This window comes from Hevea brasiliensis, chromosome 4, assembly GCF_030052815.1.
Source record: "Hevea brasiliensis isolate MT/VB/25A 57/8 chromosome 4, ASM3005281v1, whole genome shotgun sequence".
NCBI lineage: Eukaryota > Viridiplantae > Streptophyta > Magnoliopsida > Malpighiales > Euphorbiaceae > Hevea > Hevea brasiliensis.
In genome coordinates, this window is record NC_079496.1 from 102,936,270 (window position 1) to 102,961,010 (window position 24,741).

General features: G+C 31.8%; 1 protein-coding gene and 1 pseudogene across 6 annotated transcripts in view; one reads left to right on the forward strand and one right to left on the reverse strand.

Moving 5' to 3' along the window:
* The window catches only part of LOC110664449 (helicase and polymerase-containing protein TEBICHI), a 37,673-nt gene extending 20,193 nt beyond the window's left edge, over positions 1 to 17,480 (forward strand). For 2 of the 6 annotated variants that reach the window (XM_058145776.1, XM_058145780.1), the window contains 14 exons: positions 1,071 to 1,289; positions 1,434 to 1,551; positions 1,740 to 2,911; positions 3,190 to 3,387; positions 4,297 to 4,553; positions 5,376 to 5,565; positions 5,667 to 5,774; positions 6,010 to 6,362; positions 14,477 to 14,585; positions 14,659 to 14,796; positions 15,023 to 15,119; positions 15,198 to 15,359; positions 15,464 to 15,514; positions 16,153 to 16,582. In XM_058145776.1, coding sequence (XP_058001759.1) covers positions 1,071 to 1,289; positions 1,434 to 1,551; positions 1,740 to 2,911; positions 3,190 to 3,387; positions 4,297 to 4,553; positions 5,376 to 5,565; positions 5,667 to 5,774; positions 6,010 to 6,362; positions 14,477 to 14,585; positions 14,659 to 14,796; positions 15,023 to 15,119; positions 15,198 to 15,298 — 3,060 coding nt within the window. In that variant the 3' untranslated portion in view covers positions 15,299 to 15,359; positions 15,464 to 15,514; positions 16,153 to 16,582. Of the gene's footprint in view, positions 1 to 1,070; positions 1,290 to 1,433; positions 1,552 to 1,739; positions 2,912 to 3,189; positions 3,388 to 4,296; positions 4,554 to 5,375; positions 5,566 to 5,666; positions 5,775 to 6,009; positions 6,363 to 14,476; positions 14,586 to 14,658; positions 14,797 to 15,022; positions 15,120 to 15,197; positions 15,360 to 15,449; positions 15,515 to 16,152; positions 16,583 to 16,648 lie in introns of those variants that run through there. The other 4 variants (XM_058145777.1, XM_058145778.1, XM_058145779.1 and 1 more) reach the window with 4 other exon arrangements.
* Positions 15,990 to 24,457, reverse strand: LOC110664440 (BURP domain protein RD22-like; annotated as a pseudogene).
* Positions 24,458 to 24,741: the final 284 nt, after the last annotated feature.

Here is a 24,741-nt window from a genome sequence, read left to right on the forward strand (position 1 = left end):
ACAAATAAGTTTTAACTATTTGGCTTATGATGATTGCTCAAACATTAGATTTCAAGAAAAATTGTAAAAGAAAAGGTGAGACACACCTTGAAGAAACTTTGGATGAGCTGAAGTGCCATCTAGAGTTCTTGAAGATGTCATTACAATTCAAAAGGATGCAGTGTATGATTTCATAGTGAGGAGCATGAAGTGTAACTTGTAGAATCCGATGTTTTGATTGTTGAGACTTCATATCTTGAAATTCAAGATGATAAGACTGAGTTGGAAAATTTTGATGAATCTATTTTGGAGAAAGAAGCTGGTAAGATTGAACCAAGAAAGTTTGAGGAAGATATCCTAGGGGAAGAAGAAAAACAACCCACGGAAAAGACAATGGAAATTGGTAATTTATCAAATTCTCTTGTTCAGAATGAAGTGAAGTGCCTTTCCATTGTAGTTGTGACTACAAATGTTCTTGGAGATGTGAAGGAAAGAATGAAATTCATTGATTCCATCATATTGCCACCATAAAAAAGATGATAAGAGTTACTTGATCTCCAAATTTAGTTCTTGATTCTTCCACGCTAAAACTCCAGGTTGAGTTTTCTCCAATCAGCGATTAATGATGCAGTGAAGAAATTCAGATGTAGGAATTATTTTATGTAATTTTTAATATTTTATATTATAATTAGGAAGTTTAGGTATCTATTATTTAGGAAATTTAATTAGGAATGAATATTTTAATTATTTAGGAATTCTATTTTTTAGAATAAGAATTCCTAGTTGGTGTTGGTTCTGTATTCCTAAATAGATTGGTTTAATATTTTTCTTATTTTGGGATTTCTAAACCTACTAGGAGGAGGACTTGTTATTAGTGTATAGGACCTATGGAATTTAGTTATTTTAGTAGGAGAACTTATTATGATTATTACTGGTAGGAGAACTTATTTAGTTCTTTGTGGTTCTACATTAGCTTATAGTCCACATGATAATTTGAATATCATTCCCGATGTTCTTGGTGTAATATTAATACATTAGTTCTACTTGTTTTCCCTGCATTGCTAAATACATGTTCAAAATCTTGGATAAAGGAAACACCTGTGGCTGAGGTTTGTGAAGCTTTTAAGGTTTCTAGAGGCATGGTTCAAGCTTTACAAGAAAATTCTGGAAGGTTTGCATCTATGGTTTCTTTGTTTTGTGAAAGACTTGGATGGCATGACTTGGAAGGCTTGGTTGCCAAGTTCCAAAATCGTGTTTCATTCGGGGTGAGAGCAGAGATTGTGGAGCTTACCACTATTCCATATGTTAAGGTATCTGGCTGCTTCTACTCCTTTCCTGTATGGCTTTGGTAACAATCTCAATGGTTGCATGACATGTCTTTGATGTTAGGTCTTTAGTTTAGAATACCTATTATTTCATACCTCTTTTTTTTTTTTTTTTTTTTTTTTTGGTAGGGTTCTCGAGCAAGATCATTGTATAAAGCAGGCTTGCGTACGCCTCTCGCTATTGCTGAAGCATCTGTTTCTGAAATAGTTAAAGCTCTTTTTGAATCCACATCATGGGCTGCTCAAGGTGAATTTGTTAGAATTTTGGCATCTAGCTTGATAAAGCCTTGGGTTTATATTCTATGCCTTCTATTTGACAGTTTTTTTCCCCTTCATTTCCCACTGTAAGGCCTTTTATATGTATTCTTTCTATGTACTGCATGTATCAAATATTTGAAATTTAACAGTCAAATTAACAAGACAAAATGATTGTAGAGGGTTCAGCACAGAGGCGCATGCAATTGGGTGTTGCAAAGAAAATTAAGAATGGCGCTCGGAAAATTGTCCTTGATAAAGCTGAAGAGGCAAGGGCTGCTGCTTTCTCAGCTTTTAAATCTCTTGGGCTGAATGTCCCACAGTTTTCTCAACCGTCATTAACGAAAGCTTGTATAAATGTTGTTGAACAAGTTGATGCAAGTAAATTATCTGGAGAAGACACCACTAATGTAATTCTTTGTTTAGAACAAAGAGACCATGCTTCATCTGACCTGTGCATAGAAGGTAGCAAGAATTCTGCTAAAGTTACTTTGGGAAGTGGAGAAAAGTTAATGAAAACAATAGATGTTGGCTTAGTGGCTCCAGCAGAAGTGAACTCAGCTGGTCTGGTGGAACAGAATTGTGGTGCTGCAAATTCTACATTACCTGTTGAAAAGTCTTTGACCCTTGGTACTGAGCTGCATACAACTAGTAATCAAAACTCAAATGCTATTATGGTCCTATCTGTAAAGCCAGGGCAAGATGGTGATGGTGATGGTGCCGGGATAAATGACAGGAGTATTCATTATGAGGTACAGGATCAGTGTAGTAGAGAGAATTTATGTGGTGACAACATGGATAGTACTTGTGAGAAGAGCCCAATTAATGCAAGTAATACTCCGGGTGGATTTGATTCTTTCTTGGCCCTCTGGGACAATGCCCAAGAATTCTATTTTGACCTCCATTACAATAAAAGATCAGAAGTAAATTCCATCACACCCTTTGAAATACATGGTATGGCCATCTGTTGGGAAAACTCTCCTGTGTACTATGTCAATCTTCCTAAAGATCTAGTATGGTCTGAGAATCATAAGAATGTTCTACCCCATGAGAATTGGTTAGAGATGGTTAGGCATAGGTGGAATCGTATTGGTGAAATAATGGGGAAGAAGGAGGTCAAAAAATTCACTTGGAATCTGAAAATTCAGATTCAGGTGCTCAAGAAAGCTGCAGTTTCCATTCAGAGATTTGGCAGCCCAAATCTTTCAGGGAAAAGTTTGGATATTGAACTCTTAGACAATTCACACTTCTTGTTGTCCCCAGTTAATATTAAAGAAGGAATTGACATGTGCGTTGTGGCATGGATTCTTTGGCCTGATGAGGAGAGAAGCTCTAATCCAAACTTGGAGAAGGTAATCTAAAAATCCTTTTCAAAAATTTGAAAACTTTTAGCATGCGATTTTTGCATTGTCTATCATTTTTTAGGTGTTGGTCTTTGGTTGGTTTGTCTTAAGATGTTATGATGATAGTTCAGTGTTATAGAAGTTGTTGTATGTTAAGAAACAAATATGTAGAGTTCCTTAATTATAGGGATAAGTATAGATCTTCCTAATTAGATAGCTTTACATTGTACATAAATGTGTGCCTAATCTCTTGGTGAAAATCAATTTTCTGCTCCTTTTACATACAGGAAGTCAAGAAAAGGTTACCTAGTGAGGCTGTTGCAGCTGCTAATCGGAAGGGAAGGTGGAAGAATCAGATGCGTAGAGCTGCTCATAATGGTTGCTGTCGTCGGGTTGCTCAAACACGAGCTTTATGTTCTGTTCTTTGGAAGTTACTTATTTCTGAGGGACTTTTTGAACCTCTTAACGACATTGAGATTCCATTGGTAAGTTTTCTCATTCTTCTTGCTATATTTAAGACTGGGTACTTGATATCCTATCATTCCTCATAATTGTACTGGTGATAACTCTAGTTTTGTTACGTAATTTTGTTAAGATCCCACATTGGTTTGGGATAGAGGTAATGTGCCCTTGGCCTTGGGCAATGCCCCCCCCCCCCCCCCCCCCCCCCCCTCTCGTGAGCTAGCTTTTGGGGGTGAGTTAGGCCAGGTCCATTTTCTTAAGATGGTATCAAAGCCTCTCCAACTAATGTTTGGGCCTCCCATAAGTATTTCATGCTTCAAGTGTTCGGTTCTAGACGTGAGGGGAGTGTGTTAAGTTCTCACATTGGTTTGGGATAGGGGTAATGTGCCCCTGGCCTTAGGCATTCCTCCCCTCCCCCTTTGAGTTAGCTTTTTTTTTTTTTTTCTTTTTTTTGTTTTTCCCTACATGGTGTTAGAGTCTCTTAGACCAAAAAGGTCTAGAGTTCGAATCTTGGCCTCTCTCATCTACAAGCTTAAACTTTTAGGTTGAGTGGTTCCTTTATATGTTATCAGGGCCCGGACTAGGGTATGGGTTTCAGCCGCTTATAAGGCTGTATAATTTGGCCCATATTGGGTTAAAAATACAAACTAATTGTCAAGTGACAACTATGTGTTTGCAGTTGAGGGGGGGAGTGTTGGGATTATAAATCCTATATCGGAAAAGTATAATCATAAAAGGGTAAATATAAGTAGTTTAGATTGCAACATTAACTTGGTTAATTATTTTGATGTGTAAAGCAATCTAATCACTTATATATGCTTATATTAAAATGAATTAATATGTAATTTGTCCAGTACTCTCGCTAAATTTAACAAATTCCTTAGGGACTTGATATTTTGATTACCACATTAATGCTTGTATGTGTGTGTTAGGTTAACGTTCTTGCGGAAATGGAGCTTTGGGGGATTGGTGTTGACATGGAAGGATGCCTTCAAGCTCGTAAAGTTCTAGGGAAAAAGTTAAGGCATCTTGAGCAGAAGGCCTATGAACTGGCTGGCATGACATTCTCATTGTATACAGCAGCAGATGTTGCAAATGTGCTGTATGAACACTTGAAGCTGCCCATACCAGAAGGGGGTAAAGGGAAACAACATCCAAGCACGGACAAACATTGTTTGGATTTGTTAAGGTATTGAGGGAGTCTTTCCTTCTTCCTTTTATAATTAACATCTTCATTTGAAATCAGTACTGAGTACTTCTTGCAATTTTGTACACTTGAAGTGGATGAATGAAATTTCTTTTTGCAAAATTTTGCTAATTTTTGAATGAGGAAATGTTATAACTTGGGAGGAGTCTTTGACACAAGACTAATGCCCCATATACTAGTGGGAACTGAAGTAGTGCTTTATATTATAACTTAGGGTCATTTGTAAAGGGTAAAAAAATGGGGATGAAATGTTATAGGAGTAATGTTTCTGGGAAGCTTTTAGTATATAATAATTAAATATTCTTAGTACAAGGTTAAAAGTTAATAGGGCCTTAATTTTATCTTTTTATCAAAAACAATATGATGTAGTCATTTTGCCCCTTTAAACCATTCTAAATGCATCCTTAATGTTGTGAAATTCATGCGCTTGATAACATCTGAATGCTTTACTGTTCCGTGGAGTATGATTGTTGACTCAATTTATTTCATATCCTGAAGATTGTTACTGTATGAGATGTGGCTTTCTTTAAATATCAACATGTGTCAAAGGAGGTGCAGCTTGTAGAGTTGATGTTACTGCTTTTGAATGTACTTGGCTCCGCAGTTTGATGAATTGTTGTCTATTGTATTATTTTCTTAATTGAATGTCATTTGGGAGCCCTTGGACTTTGTTTATACGTTATCTACTGGATTCGTTGGCTATGTATTTTGCCTTGATCGTTATAATATTATGTTTTAACAGTTCATGGTAACTCTTTCACATTTGTTAATCCAAGCACATTAAGAGAATTTGGGTTCTTTCAGAAATGAGCATCCTATTATTCCAGTCATTAGAGAGCACCGGACATTGGCAAAGCTTTTAAACTGTACACTGGGTTCAATTTGTTCACTGGCTAGGATATCCATGAGGACACAAAAGCACACACTGCATGGCCATTGGCTCCAGACGTCTACATCAACCGGACGACTTTCAATGGAAGAACCTAATCTTCAGGTTGTTGTATTGTCTACTCATTTTCTTTCTATTATTAAATTATTCTTTTTATAATGTTTTCTAGTTTATCAGTGTTGTGAACTATTTTTTGAGTTATGCAGTGTGTTGAGCATATGGTTGAATTCAGAATGAGTATGGATGAAAATGGACGTGTTGATGATGGCAATCATTATAAAATAAATGCTCGTGACTTCTTTGTTCCTACTCAGGTAATGGTCTTTTAGCTTATAACTTGCTAGATGGTTTTGACAGGAGTGTATTTGTGTAAGCACATACCAAATATCTCAATTTCAAATGGAAAAGAAAATTGATTGTTCACTAGAGAATGCGAACTATAATAAGATAACCATATCTTCATTTAAGATGAACCTTCTGGGCCTTAATGGATTATCTGTTCTGTACACCAGTATCAAATGATCTAAGTTGCCCTAATTCTTATTGTAGGAAAATTGGTTGCTGTTAACAGCAGATTATTCTCAGATAGAATTGCGCCTGATGGCACACTTCTCTAAAGATGCCTCATTAATTGAACTCCTCAGTAATCCGTGTGGTGATGTTTTCACCATGATGGCGGCGAGATGGACTGGGAAGCCAGAAGATTCTGTCGCATCAGATGAGAGAGATCAGACCAAAAGGTTGGTATACGGCATTCTTTATGGAATGGGTGCCAACACTCTTGCAGAGCAACTGAATTGCAGTTCAGAAGAAGCTGCAGAAAAAATTAAAAGCTTCAAAGGTTCTTTTCCTGGTGTTGCTTCGTGGCTCCATGAAGCAGTTGACTCCTGCCGTAAAAATGGGTAAGGGCACGTAGATCTCTTTTTGCAAATGACTACCCGTTAATTTACTTTTATTGCTATTAGTTTTCAAAGCACGTGTGTTGCACTTGCATCTTGTGATTTTTTAAACTTGTAATTATCTTATTTTATTTGGTAAATTCCTTTTTTCGTCCTTGAGTTAGGTCAAAATTAACACATCCCCCCAGTTTTTAGTCCCTGTATTATGAGCATTGAACATTCTTATAAAAATTAGAAAGTATGAGATAATTTATTGAATAAAGATTAGTTTTTAATCAGTTAAACCAAAAAAAAAAAAAGCCAAGTTTTGGAAGTATTTTATATTAATATTTCATTATATGTTTAGGATTTAATTTGTAGTATGATGATTTGTAAGGCTAAAATTTCCTTGTAGGTTTAGGGTTATGATTATTTTTATCAATAGAATTTATTTAAAAATTTTAAATTAATTATCAAGTAAAGAATAGGGGTTTATGTGGGTGTTTAGAAAATTTAATTATAAGTGTATAGTCACACACACACACACACACACACACACACACACTAGGGATGATAGAGATAGATTAATTATTATATATATTAAAAATTAATGAAAGAAGAAATATGCTAAAAAGAATTAAATTACATACATCAATAATGATGATATTTTTTATTAAATAAATTTAAATGGATTAGTTAAATTATCTTTGAACATCTTTAATAAGTTTATCCCATCAAAATAAGCTATAAGCTATAACACTACTAACATTGTTTGTGTCCAAGCTTGATAAAACTCAACTCAACTAAGCTAATGTGCTCTACTTGTCTAACTGGAGCCTCCGTATGTCTACGCTTCATATGACCAAATCACCTCAATCTCCCTTCTCTCAACTTATCCTCAATTGGCACTACTCCTACCTTTTCTCTAATACTCTCATTACGGACTTTATCTAGTCTAGTATGGCCACTCATCCACTTCAGAATTCTCATCTCTGCAACTCTTATCTTAGACGCATACGACTCCTTTAGTACCCAAAACTCACTATTATATAACATAGCCGGTCGTATGGCTGTATGGTAAAATTTTCCTTTCAACTTATTGGGAATCTTGCGATTACATAAAACTCCCGTGGCATGTCTCCACTTCAACTATCCGGCTTTAATCGTATGACTAACATCCTCCTCACATCTCCCATCTACTTGAAGGACTGAGCCGAGATATTTAAAGTGATTACTTTGGGACATTACCACTCCATCCAAACTAACTCCTTCACTATCACTAGTTTGGCCTTCACTGAACTTGCAATGCATGTATTCTGTCTTCGTTCTACTTAACTTAAAGTCTTTTGACTCTGGAGTACTTCTTCAAGGCTCTAGCTTTTTATTGACTCCTTCTTACGTCTCTTCTATCAGAATAATATCATCCGCAAACATCATGCACCAAGGAATACTCTCTTGTATATGTTTCGTTAATTTATCTAAAACTAATGTAAAAAGGTAATGGCTTATAGCTGATCCTTGGTGTAATCCAATTGAGATCGGAAAATCTCGTTTCTCCTCCCACTGTGCGCACAATAGTAGTTGCTCCTTCATACATATCTTTCAATACTTGTATGTACCTAATAGATACCATTTTTTGTTCTAAAACACTCCATAAGACATCTCTTGGAACACTATCATAAGCCTTCTCCAAATCAATAAAAACTATGTGTAGATCTTTCTTCACATCTCTATATTTCTTTATCAATCTTCTAATGAGAAAGATCGCTTCCATAGTTGAACGACCGAGCATGAAGCCAAATTGATTGAGAGAGAGAGAAGTATCATGACGTAGTCGATGCTCCACAACTCTCTCCCACAACTTCATAGTATGGCTTATGAGTTTAATTCCCCTATAGTTTGAGCAACTCTGTATGTCTCCCTTATTTTTAAAAATAGGTACTAAAATACTTCTCCATTCATCAGGCATTTTCTTTAAGATTAGAATCTTATTAAATAATTTAGTTAACCATGCCACTCTCATATTTCCCAAACACTTCCACACTTCAATTGGTATTCCATTGGGTCCATAGGCTTTACCTACTTTCATTCTCTTTAGTGCTTCCTTTACTTCTAAAGATCTAATCCTTCTAGTATAATTCACATTCTTTTCTATTGTTCTATAGTCTATATTCACGCTATTACCATTTTGACTATTATTAAAGAGATCATTAAAATAATTTCTCCATCTTTCTTTAATGTCCTCATCTTTCACCAACATTTTTCCTTCTTTATCCTTAATGCACCTAACTTGATTGAGATCTTGAAATTTCCTCTCTCCTCCTTGCTAATCTATAAATATTTTTCTCCCTTTCTTTAGTTTCAAGTTTCTCGTATAACTTTTCAAAGGTATGTACTCATGCTTGACTAACTGCCTTTTTTGCCTCTTTCTTTGCTATCTTGTACTGTTCATATGCTTCATTATTATCACATTTAGGTAATTTCTTATACCATTTCCTTTTTCTCTTTACTGCCTCTTGTACTTCCTCATTCCACCACTATATCTCTTTTGAGGGTGGTCCATGTCCTTTAGACTTTTCAAGTATTTTTCTAGCTATTTCTTTAATCTTTGATGCCATCTGTATCCACATATAATTGGCCTCCATATCCAGCTTTCATGCTTCGGACTCGAGAAGCTCATTTTTGAACTTCACTTGCTTTACTTCTTTGAACTTCCACTACTTTGTTTTAGCTATACTATTTCTTCTGACTTTACTTGAATTGTTCCTAAACTTGACATCCAAGATTACTAACCGATGTTGACTTGTTAAAGCCTCTCCTGGAATGACTTTGCAATCCTTGCATAGAGCTCTATTTGTCTTCCTAGTTAAGAGGAAATCGATTTGGCTTCCATGTTGCCCACTTTTGAAAGTCACTAAATGTGACTCTTTTTATAAAGTAGGTATTTGCTAGTATTAGGTCGTATGCCATAGCAAAATCCAGGATGTTTTTTCCCTCCTCATTTCGACTGCCAAAACCAAAACCTCCATGAACATTCTCATAACTTTGCCTATTACTTCCTACATGTCCATTCAAATCTCCACCAATGAAAACATTCTCTTCATTCGGTATGTTTTGCATTAAATTATCCATATCTTCCTAAAATCTTTGTTTACTCTCACTATCTAGTCCTATTTGTGGGACATAAGCACTAACTACATTTATTGTTTCTACTTCTAGTACTAGCTTTACTAGTATAATTCTATCTCCTATTCTTTTCACAGCTATTACAGCGCCTTTCAATGTTCTATCTATGATTATGCCCACTCCGTTCTTGTTTCTCTCCTTTTCGGTAAACCACAGTTTGTACCATGAATTACCCATTTTCTTGCTTTTCTCTCCTACCCATTTAGTCTCCTGAATGCAAGCAATATTCACTCTTCTCCTTTCCAAGGTATCCACAAGCTCCATTAATTTTCCTGTAAGTGATCTAACGCTCCAAGTACTAACCCTGATCCTCCTCCTATCCTGTTCCTTCATAATTGGTCTCTTTCTATGATATATTCTATTGTTTTCTATGTTTATCTTGTGTTCTGTTCTACTATCTGTCCTATGGACTAACTTCTTTACCCACATCTGCCCATGATGTGGGAACCCTTGCTCTCTTAACACCACACCTAGGCGCCGGCATAGCGCATCGTTTTCGGTGAACGCCATACACCCTTGCATATTTCTCACTATATCCGGGCTCCGATGTAGTGCGTCGTAAGTAGAGGACGCCCCAACGTTTATATCATTTGAATCCATATCATAAGGTGTGACGAAATTTTTACACTGGTTGTTACCTATCGCAACCCTCCTCCTTTGCCCGGGCTTGGGATCGGCTAAGCGCAAACTATTTAGGCGGAGTTGTGTCCAAGCTTGATAATTAGAAATAAATTAGAAGAGAAGTTCTAATTTAATGTGTTAAGGCAACTTAATAACAACAATAATTTATTAATAATTTTTGTTTTAAATTAAATTCATTCCATAACATATGGTTGGGGTTATTAATTGTGTCATGACATTAAGGCTTTATTTAGAAAAGTGTGAATTTCAAATGATTCGGTATTTGAATTTGAACAAAATGTTGAAATTTTACAATTTTTCACTTGAAACAAAAATTCAAATTCTTAATTATTTTAAATATAAAAATATCTAAGCGGAGATTGATAGAGTATAATTTTCATTTGCTTTTTTTTTTGCATAAATATTTGTCTTATTATTAATTATTTGAAGTTTGAAAATCTATGCGGTTTTTTTTATTTTTTATTTTTAAACTTTAAAATGGAAGGAAGTATATGAGGGTAAGGATATCAAGAATGTTAAGCTCCTCTTTTAGACTCATTTGATATTGAGATGGCTTCCTTTTTTTTTTTTTGTAGATGTTTCAAATTTTGGTTAACTCTTAATTAATTTTTTTAAAATATCAGGAAAAAAAAATTTTAATGTAGGAATTTAAATGTAAATAAAATAACACACGAGTTTGAAAATATTAAAGGTATTAACTATAAATATGATCTAGATTATAGTAGAATTTAACAAGAAGCACAGTTTTTTCATTTGTCTTAGGAAGTAAATATGTGATTTCATTGAAGTAAATATATGATTTCATTAAAGTAAACTTTGGTTTGTACAAAGGAATTTAAAATGAATTGTCTTTGTTGTATTTTTATTGTATAAAGTTAGAATTCAAAATCATATCCACAAGCTCTATGGTTTAAGATTTTCTAGATAGTCATATTTAGAATAAGACTTTTATTTGTATTAAGAAAGTTAGAAGTTTATATATTTTACTTTTATTCAATTTACAAATGTGTGATTCATATAATTTATAGAAGTATATATTTAATTTTGTGATAAGTGTATATTATATGTATACTTAAATATAACTATTTTAGTTTTATAAATATAAAATGTTGTTCATGTAATTGAAATAGCTAGGGCCACAATTCACTTATTTGATAAACATCAAAATGACTAAAATAACGTAAACTTACCTTTAATCTTTGACAAGAAAAATAAGAAAATAATCTTATCTTGATGGATGATTTTGTGGTTGAGTAAAATTTGCTTTTAGAGGGATTAAAAAGTTGAATAGGTGAAGGTTGGAAACTAAAAGACAAATTTCACTCAAACACTCATTTTTCATCCACAAATGTAGGTTTTTTTCAAATATCCCCATTTACCAATAGTGGGATCACTTTTATGGTGAGAGTTGTTAAAATGAGAAAACTATCTCCTGTTTGTTTGGTCTACCATTATTACTTGGCCATTTGACCTCCTATAAATTAAAATTTTTTTACTTTCTATTAATTTAAAATAAAATTAAAAAACTTCTTTAAGAAAATTGCCTTTTTTTTTAGAAAAAATAAAAAGAAAAAAAATTGTTTCTCATAAGAAATAATATTCCAATATGCATAAGTTCCATAATGTGTGGATTAGTATAATAGATAGTAAAAAAAAAAATCACATATTTTCAAAATATGTTTTTTATTACTAATTTTAGTTTATAGTAAAATTAATTTTTTAAAAAGAGAAATAAAAAACAAAAAACTAAGCCAAATGGTAATTTTCATATGCAATGAATAAAAAAAAAATTTTCTTGGTTTAGCATTGTTGATTGTGAAGAGAAACCAAATTGGATTTTTGGTGGAATTTTTGTGTCATTGGCCTAATTTTATATTGCTTATGTTAAACTATATTTTGGTGGCTAGGACTTAAAATTTAAGGGCTATTATTTTTACATTTATTTTTAAATTTTAGTGTCATTAGAATTTGTAATATCATAAATAATGTAAAAAATTAATGGTATTTGACATTCACATATTTTCCTTGCTAAATTATAACTTTAATCTAGAGTATGTGTCAACTTCTTTATATTAATGGTTTATAGTGAAAATTGTTATTTAGTCCCTGTATTTGAATGAAACTAACTGTTTAATCCCTGTATTTTAAAAAGTATACCATTTAGTCCTTTTTTTGGTTCGTTAAATTGTTTAGTGCTTTAGTCAAACTTTCTATTACTAATGCCAGTAAAACTACTATTTAGTCCTAAATAGTTGGTATCTTGGTCCAAACCCACAAGGGAAAACAAGGAAACCTCCAACTCTTGTTGGTGATTCTCCAACGAAAGCTAAAAAATAAGCTATGGACACTAGTCTTGCTTGACCTACTTGAACAAAGTGCAAACCAAAGGGAAAACCAAGTGTAGAATAATCAGATTCAAGGCCCTTCACTGACTTGCAGTAAGAACTAAGGATATAAGCTAAAACTTGACAAGGTGATTAGATTTATCAAGAGTGATTTTAGTTCTTCGAGACTACTTGAAGGAAAAACCTCTCAATGAAGATATGTTCTCTGAATATCAAGTTTTGTTTTTTACAGAAGGAAGAAGACTTGGGTCTTATACCCTTACAAAAATTCAGCCTAAAGAAGGGAGGTGGAAGAAACCATATTCTTCAACTTGAAAAATAGTACCTTAACATTTATTTTAATCTCTTAGAAGTTGTCTCTACTAAAAGAGATAAGCAGCCAATCAAAACAAACCTTTGTTGCTCACTTACAAAAGCTGAAAGTGATACATTAATAGAAATGGAAAACATAAAAAGTAAATTGTGAAAACAACTCCTTTTCGAAAGTTTACACAATAGCTGATGGGGGACCATATGTATAGGAGCATTAGCATATGGCTGACATTTGCTAATGCTCCCGAGGTCATTCGGCATACCCCGTATCATTCCTTATGTTCTCTCAATTTTTTTTTTGGGCAGAGATTTTCTGAAGATGTGACATGCCTTATGTCACTATGCAGTGTCAAGTTCAGTGTATTCAACATACTCCATGTCAGTTCTTATGAAATTTTCGGCCAGCTTGAAATGTGACACTACCCAGCGACATGCCTCATGTCATGTCTCATGCAACTCTTGGAACATGTTTCCTGTCAACGCAAACTTGCACCAATATGATCCATTCTTGCTCTAATGGATTCATGTAGGTTCGACCAATATGTTCTTGCACTAAGCCTTGCATCTTCTTCGCCATTGATCTTGTGATGGGACCTTGGATTACTTCATTGGATGTTACTTAAATCTCTATTATCTCTGTATTTTGAAAAATACATTAGTTAGACCTTGTAATTTAGTTCCGTTAACTCTTTAGTCCTTTCGATTATTTTTTATACCCAAAGTGCCTTGACACTCTCTCCCTTATTTCTTTCTTATCCCACTTACCTCTCTTTCCTCATGTTTTTTTCCTTCTGCACCTACACCCTCCTCCCCTCATTCTCTCTCTGTTTTCTTCTTTTGATAAAAAATAGTAGAAGTTGCCTTGGCAAAAGGTCAGTTAATTCTCTTATATCTTCAAGTAATCAAGGCGCTAATCTAAGAAAATTATTTTCTAATAAAGAAAGCACAAAAGTAATATTCAAAAAATTGAATAAAAATACTTGAATAATTTTTAAAAATGAGTACAAGTCCAGATTGAGCCTCTATATAATAAAATTTTCTTTTTTATCCAAAAAAATATTTTTTAAAATATTATTTTTTTTCAAAATACAGGTACCAATTAATTAGTTTTACTAAAATAAATGGACTAAATAGTAGTTTGATGGCATTAAAGTTTATTGGCTAATAGAAAATTTTGATGGAGGTACTCTAGAGTTTGACAGAAGCAAAATAAATGGATTAATAGAGTATTTTTCAAAATACAAGAACCAAATAGTTTGTTTCATTAAAATGCAGAGACTGAATATTAATTTTCCCTAATATATTAATTCTTCGTTCTTATTGATTATACGCTATCTTAACTCAGGAATCCTTGGTTCATTGTGTTGTCTTTCCTTTTTTGCTTGTTCCTTCTTGCAGCAGTATCAATCTCTACAGTGAATATGATGTATGTTTAGATGTATACTTTGTCATTCATTTTATGTTATTAAATATGTATTTCTATCTATTTTTAGCATTTATATTCTCTTTTCTGTGAAATTATACTTTCCTTCAGTGTCTTGTATCCTCTTCAAACGTATGAGGGTTTGCACTACATGTAAATTAACTTGTATATGATGTGCAGTGTTCATGTTTCTTCTAAACTCTTGCTATATCTAATTACTTGTGATCCAGTTATGTGGAGACCCTCAAGGGAAGAAAGCGGTTCCTGTCAAAAATAAAATTTGGAAACAGTAAAGAAAAATCAAAGGCTCAGAGACAAGCAGTTAATTCTATCTGTCAGGTATAATTATTTTTGGGTTGTAAAGAGCCACTTATGTAATAATACTTTTGTTCTGACTGTTGTTTTTGGGCAGGGATCTGCTGCTGATATAATTAAGATTGCAATGATAAATATATACTCTGTAATTGTCAGAGTTGATGGCCCAGATTCTAGCTCTTCACTTGCAACTAAGTTTCACATGCTGAAGGGGCAGTGCCGAATTCTTTTGCAGGTTACCTAAGAAATTGCTTTTATTTGTTATCTTTTTATTTTTCAGTTGGACAAATCCTAAAACTCAGAAATTTGACGAAATAAGTAAATACTAAATTAGAAATATGAAAATACTTGTTACTCTTATTTGTTTAGCCTGCTAGTGTGGCTAGGTTTGATTCTAACTTGTATCTCTGATAATATTCATTTTACTGAATATATGGTTACTCTTGCTGATTACTGTCCAGGTACATGATGAATTAGTCTTGGAAATTGACCACCGAGTGATCAAGGAGGCTGCATCATTGTTACAAATTAGTATGGAAAATGCTGCGTCTCTTCTTGGTATGTATTATGCTGTACTTCCATATCTCAATATTTTGATATTAAATATTAACATTTATTGTACTATATGTTTTCCAGTTCCTTTGCAAGTCAAACTGAAAGTTGGAAGAACATGGGGTTCTTTGGAGCCTTACGAGGTTGATCAATGTAAAAATGAAGTTCTTGTGCTTGATTCTTAAGGACGGGAGATAGCTCTTGATTGATATTAGGTGGTGAAGATTGATGGCAATTTGAACCAGTGTAATATTCTACAAATAATGAATTAAAATTCTTTCAACATTTTATCTTTTAACTAATAATGTGACCTCAAATCTTCTGAAATTCAAGAAGCACTTTATATGCAGGGATGCCAGCTTATATGCTCAGGTTAGGCAATGCATTTGTCAAGGAAGGGGGTAAGTTTGTGTGTGCCATTTGATTTGCAGTTCTGCTATAATAATCTTTCTGAGCGTACTTAAGGGCTTTAAATACTAAATCTTGGTGTTCAATGTTCTACAAGAAAATCTTGTCTATTTTTTTTCTTTCATAAAGAAAATTTCAAATACAACTATACCTGCAAGAAATTTTTTTAGTTTATTTTTTACCCAAACATAAAATTTTCTGGATCTCTCTATTTTTGGTTGTTAAGGGTGCAATTGTGGTTTTCCAAAAAGAAAAGAACATATGATGCCATGAACATGGTAATCCCTTGTGTGTGTTTTCCTCAATAAATAGATCATTTAAATTACAGACACTTTTCGCTGGTTATTCTTTCATGTGGTTAGTGTTTTCATCATTAGTCTTGTGTGAATCTTTTTGTGGGGAGGGACTCCAGTAAGTTCCTCATCCTGTAATTGAGCATAGGAAGATGAAACAGAAGGATATTTTATTTATTACTGAACACTGCTATTGCAGAACTTCTGAAGTGTGTAGAACCAAATATAGTGGGCACTTGGTTACATTATTGCAAACACTAAATGGGTAGAACTCACAGTATTCCAATATAAACTGTTCTGACAGAAGAGATGGAACTAACGGGATAATATTTCTACAGGCTTCTAGTTGGGAACCCAAACAGCGTGGTCCTGAGGAAGGAAATGGCAAGCAGGAACTGTTCCTGGCTTAACTTTGAGCACCTGGAAAGCCAAATGCTTTGGGTTCCAAGCTGATGTATCTGTATGGCAGACTGCTACTGCTTGAGCCTTTTTTTTCTATCAGGAACCTCTAAGGAAACCATGTAAGCTCTCGTGGTTTGTGTTGAATGGCAATAAAAGACAGCACATGCATAGTTCTGCCCATCTTCCTTGCTCCAGGTGTAATTGTATATTTCTGCGACTGAGTTTGATTTTCCACCTCCTTGGAGATTGCCTGGACATTCTTTCCAAGTACGGAAGTGCTGAAGTCAATCATTTCTAGCAAAGTTGCACAATGTTTCTCCTGTCCTTTAATTCCAGGTTCTTCACAATCTTTCATTGTATTCTTAATTATCTCAGCTTCCATTGATCCCTGTTTTACTGAAAACTGGTTATAAATCTCTTGCAACTTGTTAGATGAAAAGGGTATTGAATTGGCAATTTGAAGTGGTAAGAAAGTTGCTGTGTTTGGGTTTTCTGCAAAGTGCAAAGTTCATGTTTTTGCTAGGATACATGTCCTTTTCCAAGAAAAAAAGAGCTACATTTGGATCATCATGGAGTTGGTTACTACAACATATACAGGCTTTCCCTTGTGTCCAGTGTAAACAGTTACTCTGCCTTTGCCAACGCCTACATTGGTTCTCTTGCCTGGTTTTCCAGTGTAAACACCAACGTCTTTACCTTCCACATTAACGGTCGTAGCCGGTTTTCCTTTTCCAGTGTTTACATGATGCCGCTCTTCCCGATGTTTACAGAAGTGCCACTGGGTTTTCCTTTTCCTGCATTGACATTTACTCCGCCCTTCCTTACATTAACAGTAGTTACTTCTGCTAGAATTTCCCTTTCCTGAATCAACATTTGCACCTCCCTTCCCTACACTGACAGAAGTGCTTTGAAATGGCCTTGACGCAAAGCCATTATTGATTAGGGTGTTTTTTCTATTTACCCTAACACTAGCAGTAGCACATCAATTAATATCTGCTGGTGGATGAGGTTTGCCTTGAAAAGGGACATATATTGTTTTAGGATGGAGGAGGTAGAGAATGAAAGGTTGCAGCGGAGACGTTTTGAGCATACCTGGAAGGAGATGAAGACCAAAAACGATGTCGTTTTTTTGTATTTTTTTTTTAAATGATTAATTGAACATAAAGGAAATGTGGGACTCAAATAAAATAATAAAAAATAGATGTAATTATAAAATGAGGCAAAATTTTATTTTCTTAATATATATGCCCTTTTTCCCATTTTAGTAATTTTTTGTCAACCTCTCTTTTTATGCATATTTTTTCTATTCATATTTGCTTTTGAAAATTCTAGTTTTTTTTTTTCACATTAATTAAACTCTAATTTTGAGAAATTATTTCATTGGTAAAAGGATGGAAGAAGAAGAATTAAGAAGAATAATAATTATAGTTTGACTAGGTTGTTTGGAATGAGAGTGTATGGGAGGAATAATTTTTTTGGTGGTTATTCAACCCTTCAAATCCTTTCATTTTTTAACTTACCGATTTGATCGATTTGGTGGGTTGAGTAGGTTAAAATTTTTATATTCTTATATTATTTTTTTTTAATTTTTAAAAATTTAAAATTACTCATTCCGTATTTTTATATTTTCAATTATTTTATAAAAAAATATATTTATAATATTTATATTTAATTTTACTTTTCAATACTTATCCTTCAAATAAAATAATGTTATTAAATTTTTATTTATCTTATTTTATTTTATCTTCTTTCTAAATATAAAATAAATTATTACTTTTATTTCACAATGCTTTATCTTATCATATTTTACTTTATTAAACCTTTTTTCACCTCATCCAAACAAAGTGTTGATGATTTTCACCAACTTTGGAATTCAATTAGTATTGCATGTTCAATAGTTCTGTTTTTGGATTGGAAATGTTCAATGCCAAAACTGCACAGTTCACAGTATGCTCAAACGCCAAGCAAATTTCAAATAAAAAAACCCTATTGATGTGGATAGTATAGAGCTCTGTTCCACCTCTTGTTGATATTTTCCTTCCCTCCCATCATGCTGTTTTTAGTCTTGGCATTCGTTATTGAAAGGCTTATCTGTGAACCTTTGTTTGAAGCCCAATTTAAGGTAAGCATGGGCTCTTGTATGCCATTTGTAGAGAACTGGGCCTCTATAAATTTTTTCTTGTCTCATTATTGGTCCAAAAGAAAGAGAGAAAATAATCATATTTACAATTGTTTTATTTATTTATTTTCTAGTTTCACGGATGAGACAAAAACTTTTTTAATTCTTTTAAAGAGAGTCGATTTGAACCAAATGAACTGTCAATTTTAAAAAAGATTATAAACTTATAATCGTTCATTTAAGACAATTTTGATTCAGTTCAGATTGGTAAACCATTAGATAGATTCTTTAGCCATGCTTTGGTAGAACAGTCGGCCGCCATTGCAACTTTGGGAGGGAAAGCTTTAGTTTTTAGTAATATTTTAAAATTTTTCTTATTTGTCTTTATGAACCAATCTTCAAATCCTAACCTATGGTGGGCTAAGCCTAAGCGCACTATCTTTTCTTAACTTTCTATCACATGTAATCTGAAGCCAATTTTAAGCACCATCCAAAAATATCCCTTTGTCCACTAATCTCTCTCTTTTTTATAAGCCTATTTTCTATTAACACTCTTATTTTCATTGCTAATACAAATACTAATACTAATCTTTGGTGGGAATAGCATCATCCATCATTCAAGATTTTTTTTTTCTTTTTCGTTTGTAACAAGAACTTAGTGAGTCAATCCTTCTATGATTTATTTGGCAAAGAAACATTGGTTGGGCGGTTCAAATTATCCTTTGTTTTATGCAACTAATGATATTTGTTTGTATTATCATATTGACATGCTTTGGGATGCCATTACTTGCATTGTTTTTGGATATTTGTTAAAGCATATATGCATTCAAGACCCATTTTCTCTATATTTATTGTGAAAGAAATATATTGTACAAACCTTTTTCTTTTGAAGTTAGGCTTAGAGCTTTTGTCCTTTGAAAATTCTGAACTTCCATGCAAAACTTGCTAAAGATCAATTCAAAATCTCCATTCTGGCATCTTAAATTATTGAAAAGCTAAAGGGTTTTTTTTATCTTTTTTTTTTTTTCATTTTCTAACCATAATTAATGTCTTAATAGTTAGAGCTATATTTATTTCTTGGAAAATAATTTATATGTGGAAATATTTTCTATGGAAATTATTTTCTAAGAAAATGTTTTTCACAAAAATAGTTTCCGTTGTTTAGTTATAATGTTAATTAAATTAATTATATGTGCTTATGCATACATGTATAAGTACTTTCATATTTCAATAAAATTATCAAAATATAGAAAATGACTTCCTATTTTTCTTAAAAATTACTTAGTTTTCATTTTGACTGAATAAATATTTTTTGTTGACTTATTTTTTCAATATTTCAAATACTAAAAAATATGAAAATTTTTTTTAAGAAAATATTTTTCATAAAATAAGTAGAGTCTAAAATTTAAAAATAAAATAAGCTATATTTACTGTTTAATTATCAAGGAATTTTTAAGAGTCATTTCAAAGTGCATTTGTATTCTGTTGGCTTTGATCTAGAAATAGATAATTAAATTTTAGTTAAATTAAGTATTGAACTCAATATCCTTTGGTGTATGGGAAGATGGCCTAATTTTTTCCATTAAGATAAGCATGTAAACATAATTTTATTGGCCTAAATCATCAAATCCTTAAGGGTATTCATTGAGCAGGTTTTTTTTTCTTTTTTTTTTTTAAAGGCCACTCATGCTTTTTTATTTATAATCAATTATTAGTTAATTAATTAACATTATATATACGCAACTTTTATTTAGATTTTTATATCTTGGTGCCACTAAGAAGCTAGGAGCTACTGATAAAATAAATAGGTGTCTCGAGCAGCATCTCATACTGACAGATTCTAAAGAAAATTGATGTACTCCTGTTTTATAAAGAGGCTAAAAATTGATATGGTAATATGTAAAATTTTAAGGTTTTAATTTTTAAGATTAATCAGGAAAGTTGGAATATGTTATACTTGGATTAAGTAACATCAGGTATACTTAGAAAGCATAATTAATTTATAAGGTCATGCTATAATTGACTTCGGGCAAATAAACATTTGCTTAAAAAAAAAAAAAAAATCTAAGCAAAGTAGCAAACTATGAATCCACATCATATTTCAAGAAAAAACATTTTTATTCATGTCTATAAAAGGAGAGTTGAGTTTGAAATGATGCTGATTTTTCTTTTGGGTAGATTGAAATGATGCTGATTTGATGTTCCTTCACAATTTTCTCTTTTTTATTGGATTAAATTTATTTATTTTTCATTGAGGCTGAGATGGTAGCCATGGTTTCCATATGTGATTGGTTTATGTTATCCTTCATTCTGCTGCTCACTATATTTGGAATTAAGAATGTTTCACATGATATATATTTATATATACATTATTTCATTATTAGCAAAAGAAATAAATCAATTAAATTGAATTCTTATACAATTATATATAGCAAATAAGGGGATATATAGTAACTTTTTAAAGGAAGATATAATTAATTATTGTACAATAAATATAAAATATAATTTTTCATAATTTTTATTATTAAAATAAAAAATTTTAACTTATCAAACAAATGAAGAGAATTTGAAATATATATATATTTTTTATAGTTTAAAAATTAAAAAAAAATTAATTGTGTTAAGTAAAATGGGCATGGTGATTTTTTTTAATTAATTATGATATAATATACAAATATAAATAGTTGATCATTAGCAAGTGCACTTTAAATCATGGAAAAGTCAAGTCCCCACAACTGTCTAATCAAGCTTTAACCCTGGTGATTAAAATCATAATAATATAAACAATATAAATGGGTCTCTTGAAATAAAAATAAATATAAGTTTCAAGAGTGGAAGATGTGACCCCACAATGGATTCTATATTCTATACACATAGAGAGCTTGGAAGAATGATTATTATAAAATTGCATTAATTAACAATGACTTGTTGGAAGGTTTTTAAAAAAAAATTAAAAAGAAAATTCGTGGAAGGTTGCCCCAATCTATCTTTTATACCTGTATTATTTTTATTTTTTTTATTTAAATTAGATTAAAAACTTTAATTTAAGTTTAATTTAATTAAAAAAATAAATTTTTTGAATTAAATTTTTTAATTTCTTGATTTAAATAAAAAATTAAGAATTTAATTTCTTAATTTTGAAACTAATTTTTTTAATTTAAACTTAAAAAATTAAGAAACTCAATTTCTTATTTTTTTTTTATTTTTGGCTAAATTAAACTTAAATTAAAATTTTTGAGATAAATTAGATAAAAAATAAAAAATAAAATAAAATAAATTAAAATTTTTTAATAAATACATAGTGTAATTGAGTTTTAAACATTTTTAAGGAAATATATATCACTTGCTTTGTATTTTTTTTAATAATTTTTTTATTTTTTTTTCCCTTATGATATCAAGATGCAAGATGTCTTAATCAAATAGATACATCATTTGTGCACAATGATCCTTGATGGAATATAAAGTGTTGTTGTGTTGCTAAAAAGTTCTCTTTTGAACTTGTTTAATCGGAGATTTGCAATCATATGGAGTGAGAACTTATAAAGTTTTCCTCTTCATGTAAAACAAAGTCCGCATGAACTTTTTCTTTTAACAAAAATGTTGTAATTGGTTGTTGAAGCACTACCAACATCAAACTTAAACACGTGTTGTTCACATAGCATGAACTTGTAAACTACTCATCATCAAATCAAAACATACTACGCACTTGCCCCTTCTTGAGAAATGCATTACTATTTCCTTTTTTTTTTTTTTAATAATCAAGGACAGTATAAATTAATAAAAATTTAATAAAGTGCTTAAAAAAATTAAAAATTTATTATTTTATCATTATTAATATTTTTGTTTCTTTATTTTTTTTTCTACAAAATGATCCATATTCATTTTTATCACATTTAGCTATTAGTCATAGTTTAAAAAAATTAAAATACCCCTTATCCTTGCCCTACCCTATCTTTGTGACCCAAGTGTACGCTTCCCCCTCTACCTCTACCTGTTACTGTTCCCTTCCCCAATCCTTGTCTCACCTGAAAACCCAAGAGCCAACTTTCATCTTATCCTTTTCATTTCCATTTTAGCCCAATTGCTTACTCATCCCTCCCTACTCTTGCTCACTACATCTTTGAATCCATGGCGAAGCCAATGCAAGGTTGTCCCTCATTGTCTCCACACTCGTGCTTGTCCTCCACTCCAAGGATCATAATCATGCTCCTGCTCTAGTTCAGATTCTCGGACCAACTCTTACTCCCAATCCTATCATTCTCATTCTTGATCTCACATTTTAGATTGTTCTCTTCATCCTCCTCTCTTTCTCACAACCTCAGTTCTAATAGCTATAGTCCCCTGCTCAAAAAAGAGGCAATGACTTTTTTTTTTTTTTTTTTAATTTCTTTACATTTATAATTTGTAATATTTGTGTTGGGAAATCCACCTAATAAATCAAAAAATATAAAGTTTAAGGTGGTTTAATGTAAATTTACTCTACAAATAAATTTACTACTCTCTTCGTCTACAAATAATAATCACATTTAAAATTTTCACAGTGATTAAGAAAATGATTGAATAATTTTATTTTTATAAAAAAATATTAATAATTTACTTAATTACCCTTTTTTGGAAATATGAAGAAATGAATATCAACATGACAAACAACTGATTTAATTAAAGAGGTGATAATAATGATAATTCTAGAAAATTATATAAATATTTGTTGTTTTTATAGAAATAAAGGGTAAGATTTAAAAAAAATTAATTTTCTTTAATCTTCTAAATATGACAGATAATTTTAGATAAAATAAAAAAAAATTAAATATAACTATTATTTATAAACAAAGAAATATATAAAAAAAACTACTAATTATTTTCACATTCACAATCACACATCACCATGACCGCACAATACACCACACCGCTCGTTGCGTATATGGCACTGCATTCAAACAACTCTCTCAATTTTGGTAGCCTCAACACAAGCTCTACCAACTCTTAACAACTCTCACTTCGGGTGCCACTTGTTGAAAACAAGAACATCTCCCTTTATAAGAAAAAAATGGATAAATTTCAACAACTGTCCTTATACTTATATAATTGTAATAATACAGTCCTTTAATTTTAAAATTTAACATAAAACCCTCAAAACTTTTAAATTTGCACAGTAAAATCTTTCTGACTTTCAATTATTGATTTTTAAGTTAGAAACTGATGTGAATAGCTCTCGCATAACTCTTAGTCAATATTTCTCTTTCATCTCTTATGCAAAGTGTAAAATTATTCTCTTTATGCATGAAAAATTATACTTTCTATAGAAAGAAAAATGATTCAATTTACACATGATTTGAGAGAGAAAAGAGAAATACTGACTAAACTCTATGCTGAAACTATCTAGGTCAGCGTCTAACTAAAAAATTGATAATTAGAGGTTAGAGGGATTTTACTGTACAAAATTTGAAAGTTGATGAGGTTTTATGTTACATTTTTAAGTTGAAGGACTGTAATGTTACAATTAGATAAGTTCAGAGACAGTTGTCAAAATTTATCAAAAAAAAGCCAACCACACATTCAAGTCCAACTTAGACAAGAATTTCTAGTGCAATAAATTATCTTCTTACTCCATATTGAGTTCGGTGTTTGATTGGAATTCAACCTATCTAGTCTTTTTTTTTTTTAATCTTCCCAAATAAAATTCAACTTAAATCCTCCTAATTAATTTTTAAATTCTCATTCCTAATTTTGTTTAAACTAGGCTTCAACAAATCTTTACCTCCAAGTTAAATAGAATTAGTTTTCACAATTTTTGCAAAAGTCAATCTTCACTTGAGTATTTCTTTGCACTCTTAATTATCGATGTTGCGTTTTGCTTCAACTCACATACTTCCAATCAATGTGTTTCCTTCTAAATTGTAAAAATTCCTTATGCCAAACTTCTCAACTTTTATGATCATAAGAGTATCATGGCTAATTCTCATGACTCCAATGTGAATAGAGTGCCTATAACTCAAAGAATTTAATTTAACTAAGGAAATTAAGTTTCTTTTGAATTTATGAACATACCACTTTTCATCAAACACGTTCACACGATCACTATATAGTTTGATCTTCGCTTTACCAAAATCTTTGACTTCCATCTTCTTGCCATTGGCTAGCTTTACTCACTTTTCTTTTTTCTCTTCAATCACATCAAACCACTCATTCTTTAAGAAAATATGGAATGAACAAGTAGCATCCATTAATGAATCATCTTGTAATGGACCTCTGCCTTTTTCCTTACCATCATCAACATTAAAAACTTTATACTCAATATCATCTTCATCATTTGCAATTGTAGTAGTCCTTTTTTTTTTCATGACTCTTCTTAAATTGTATGAACTCTACAAGATCTTTCTTCATCTTCTTATATATATATATATAT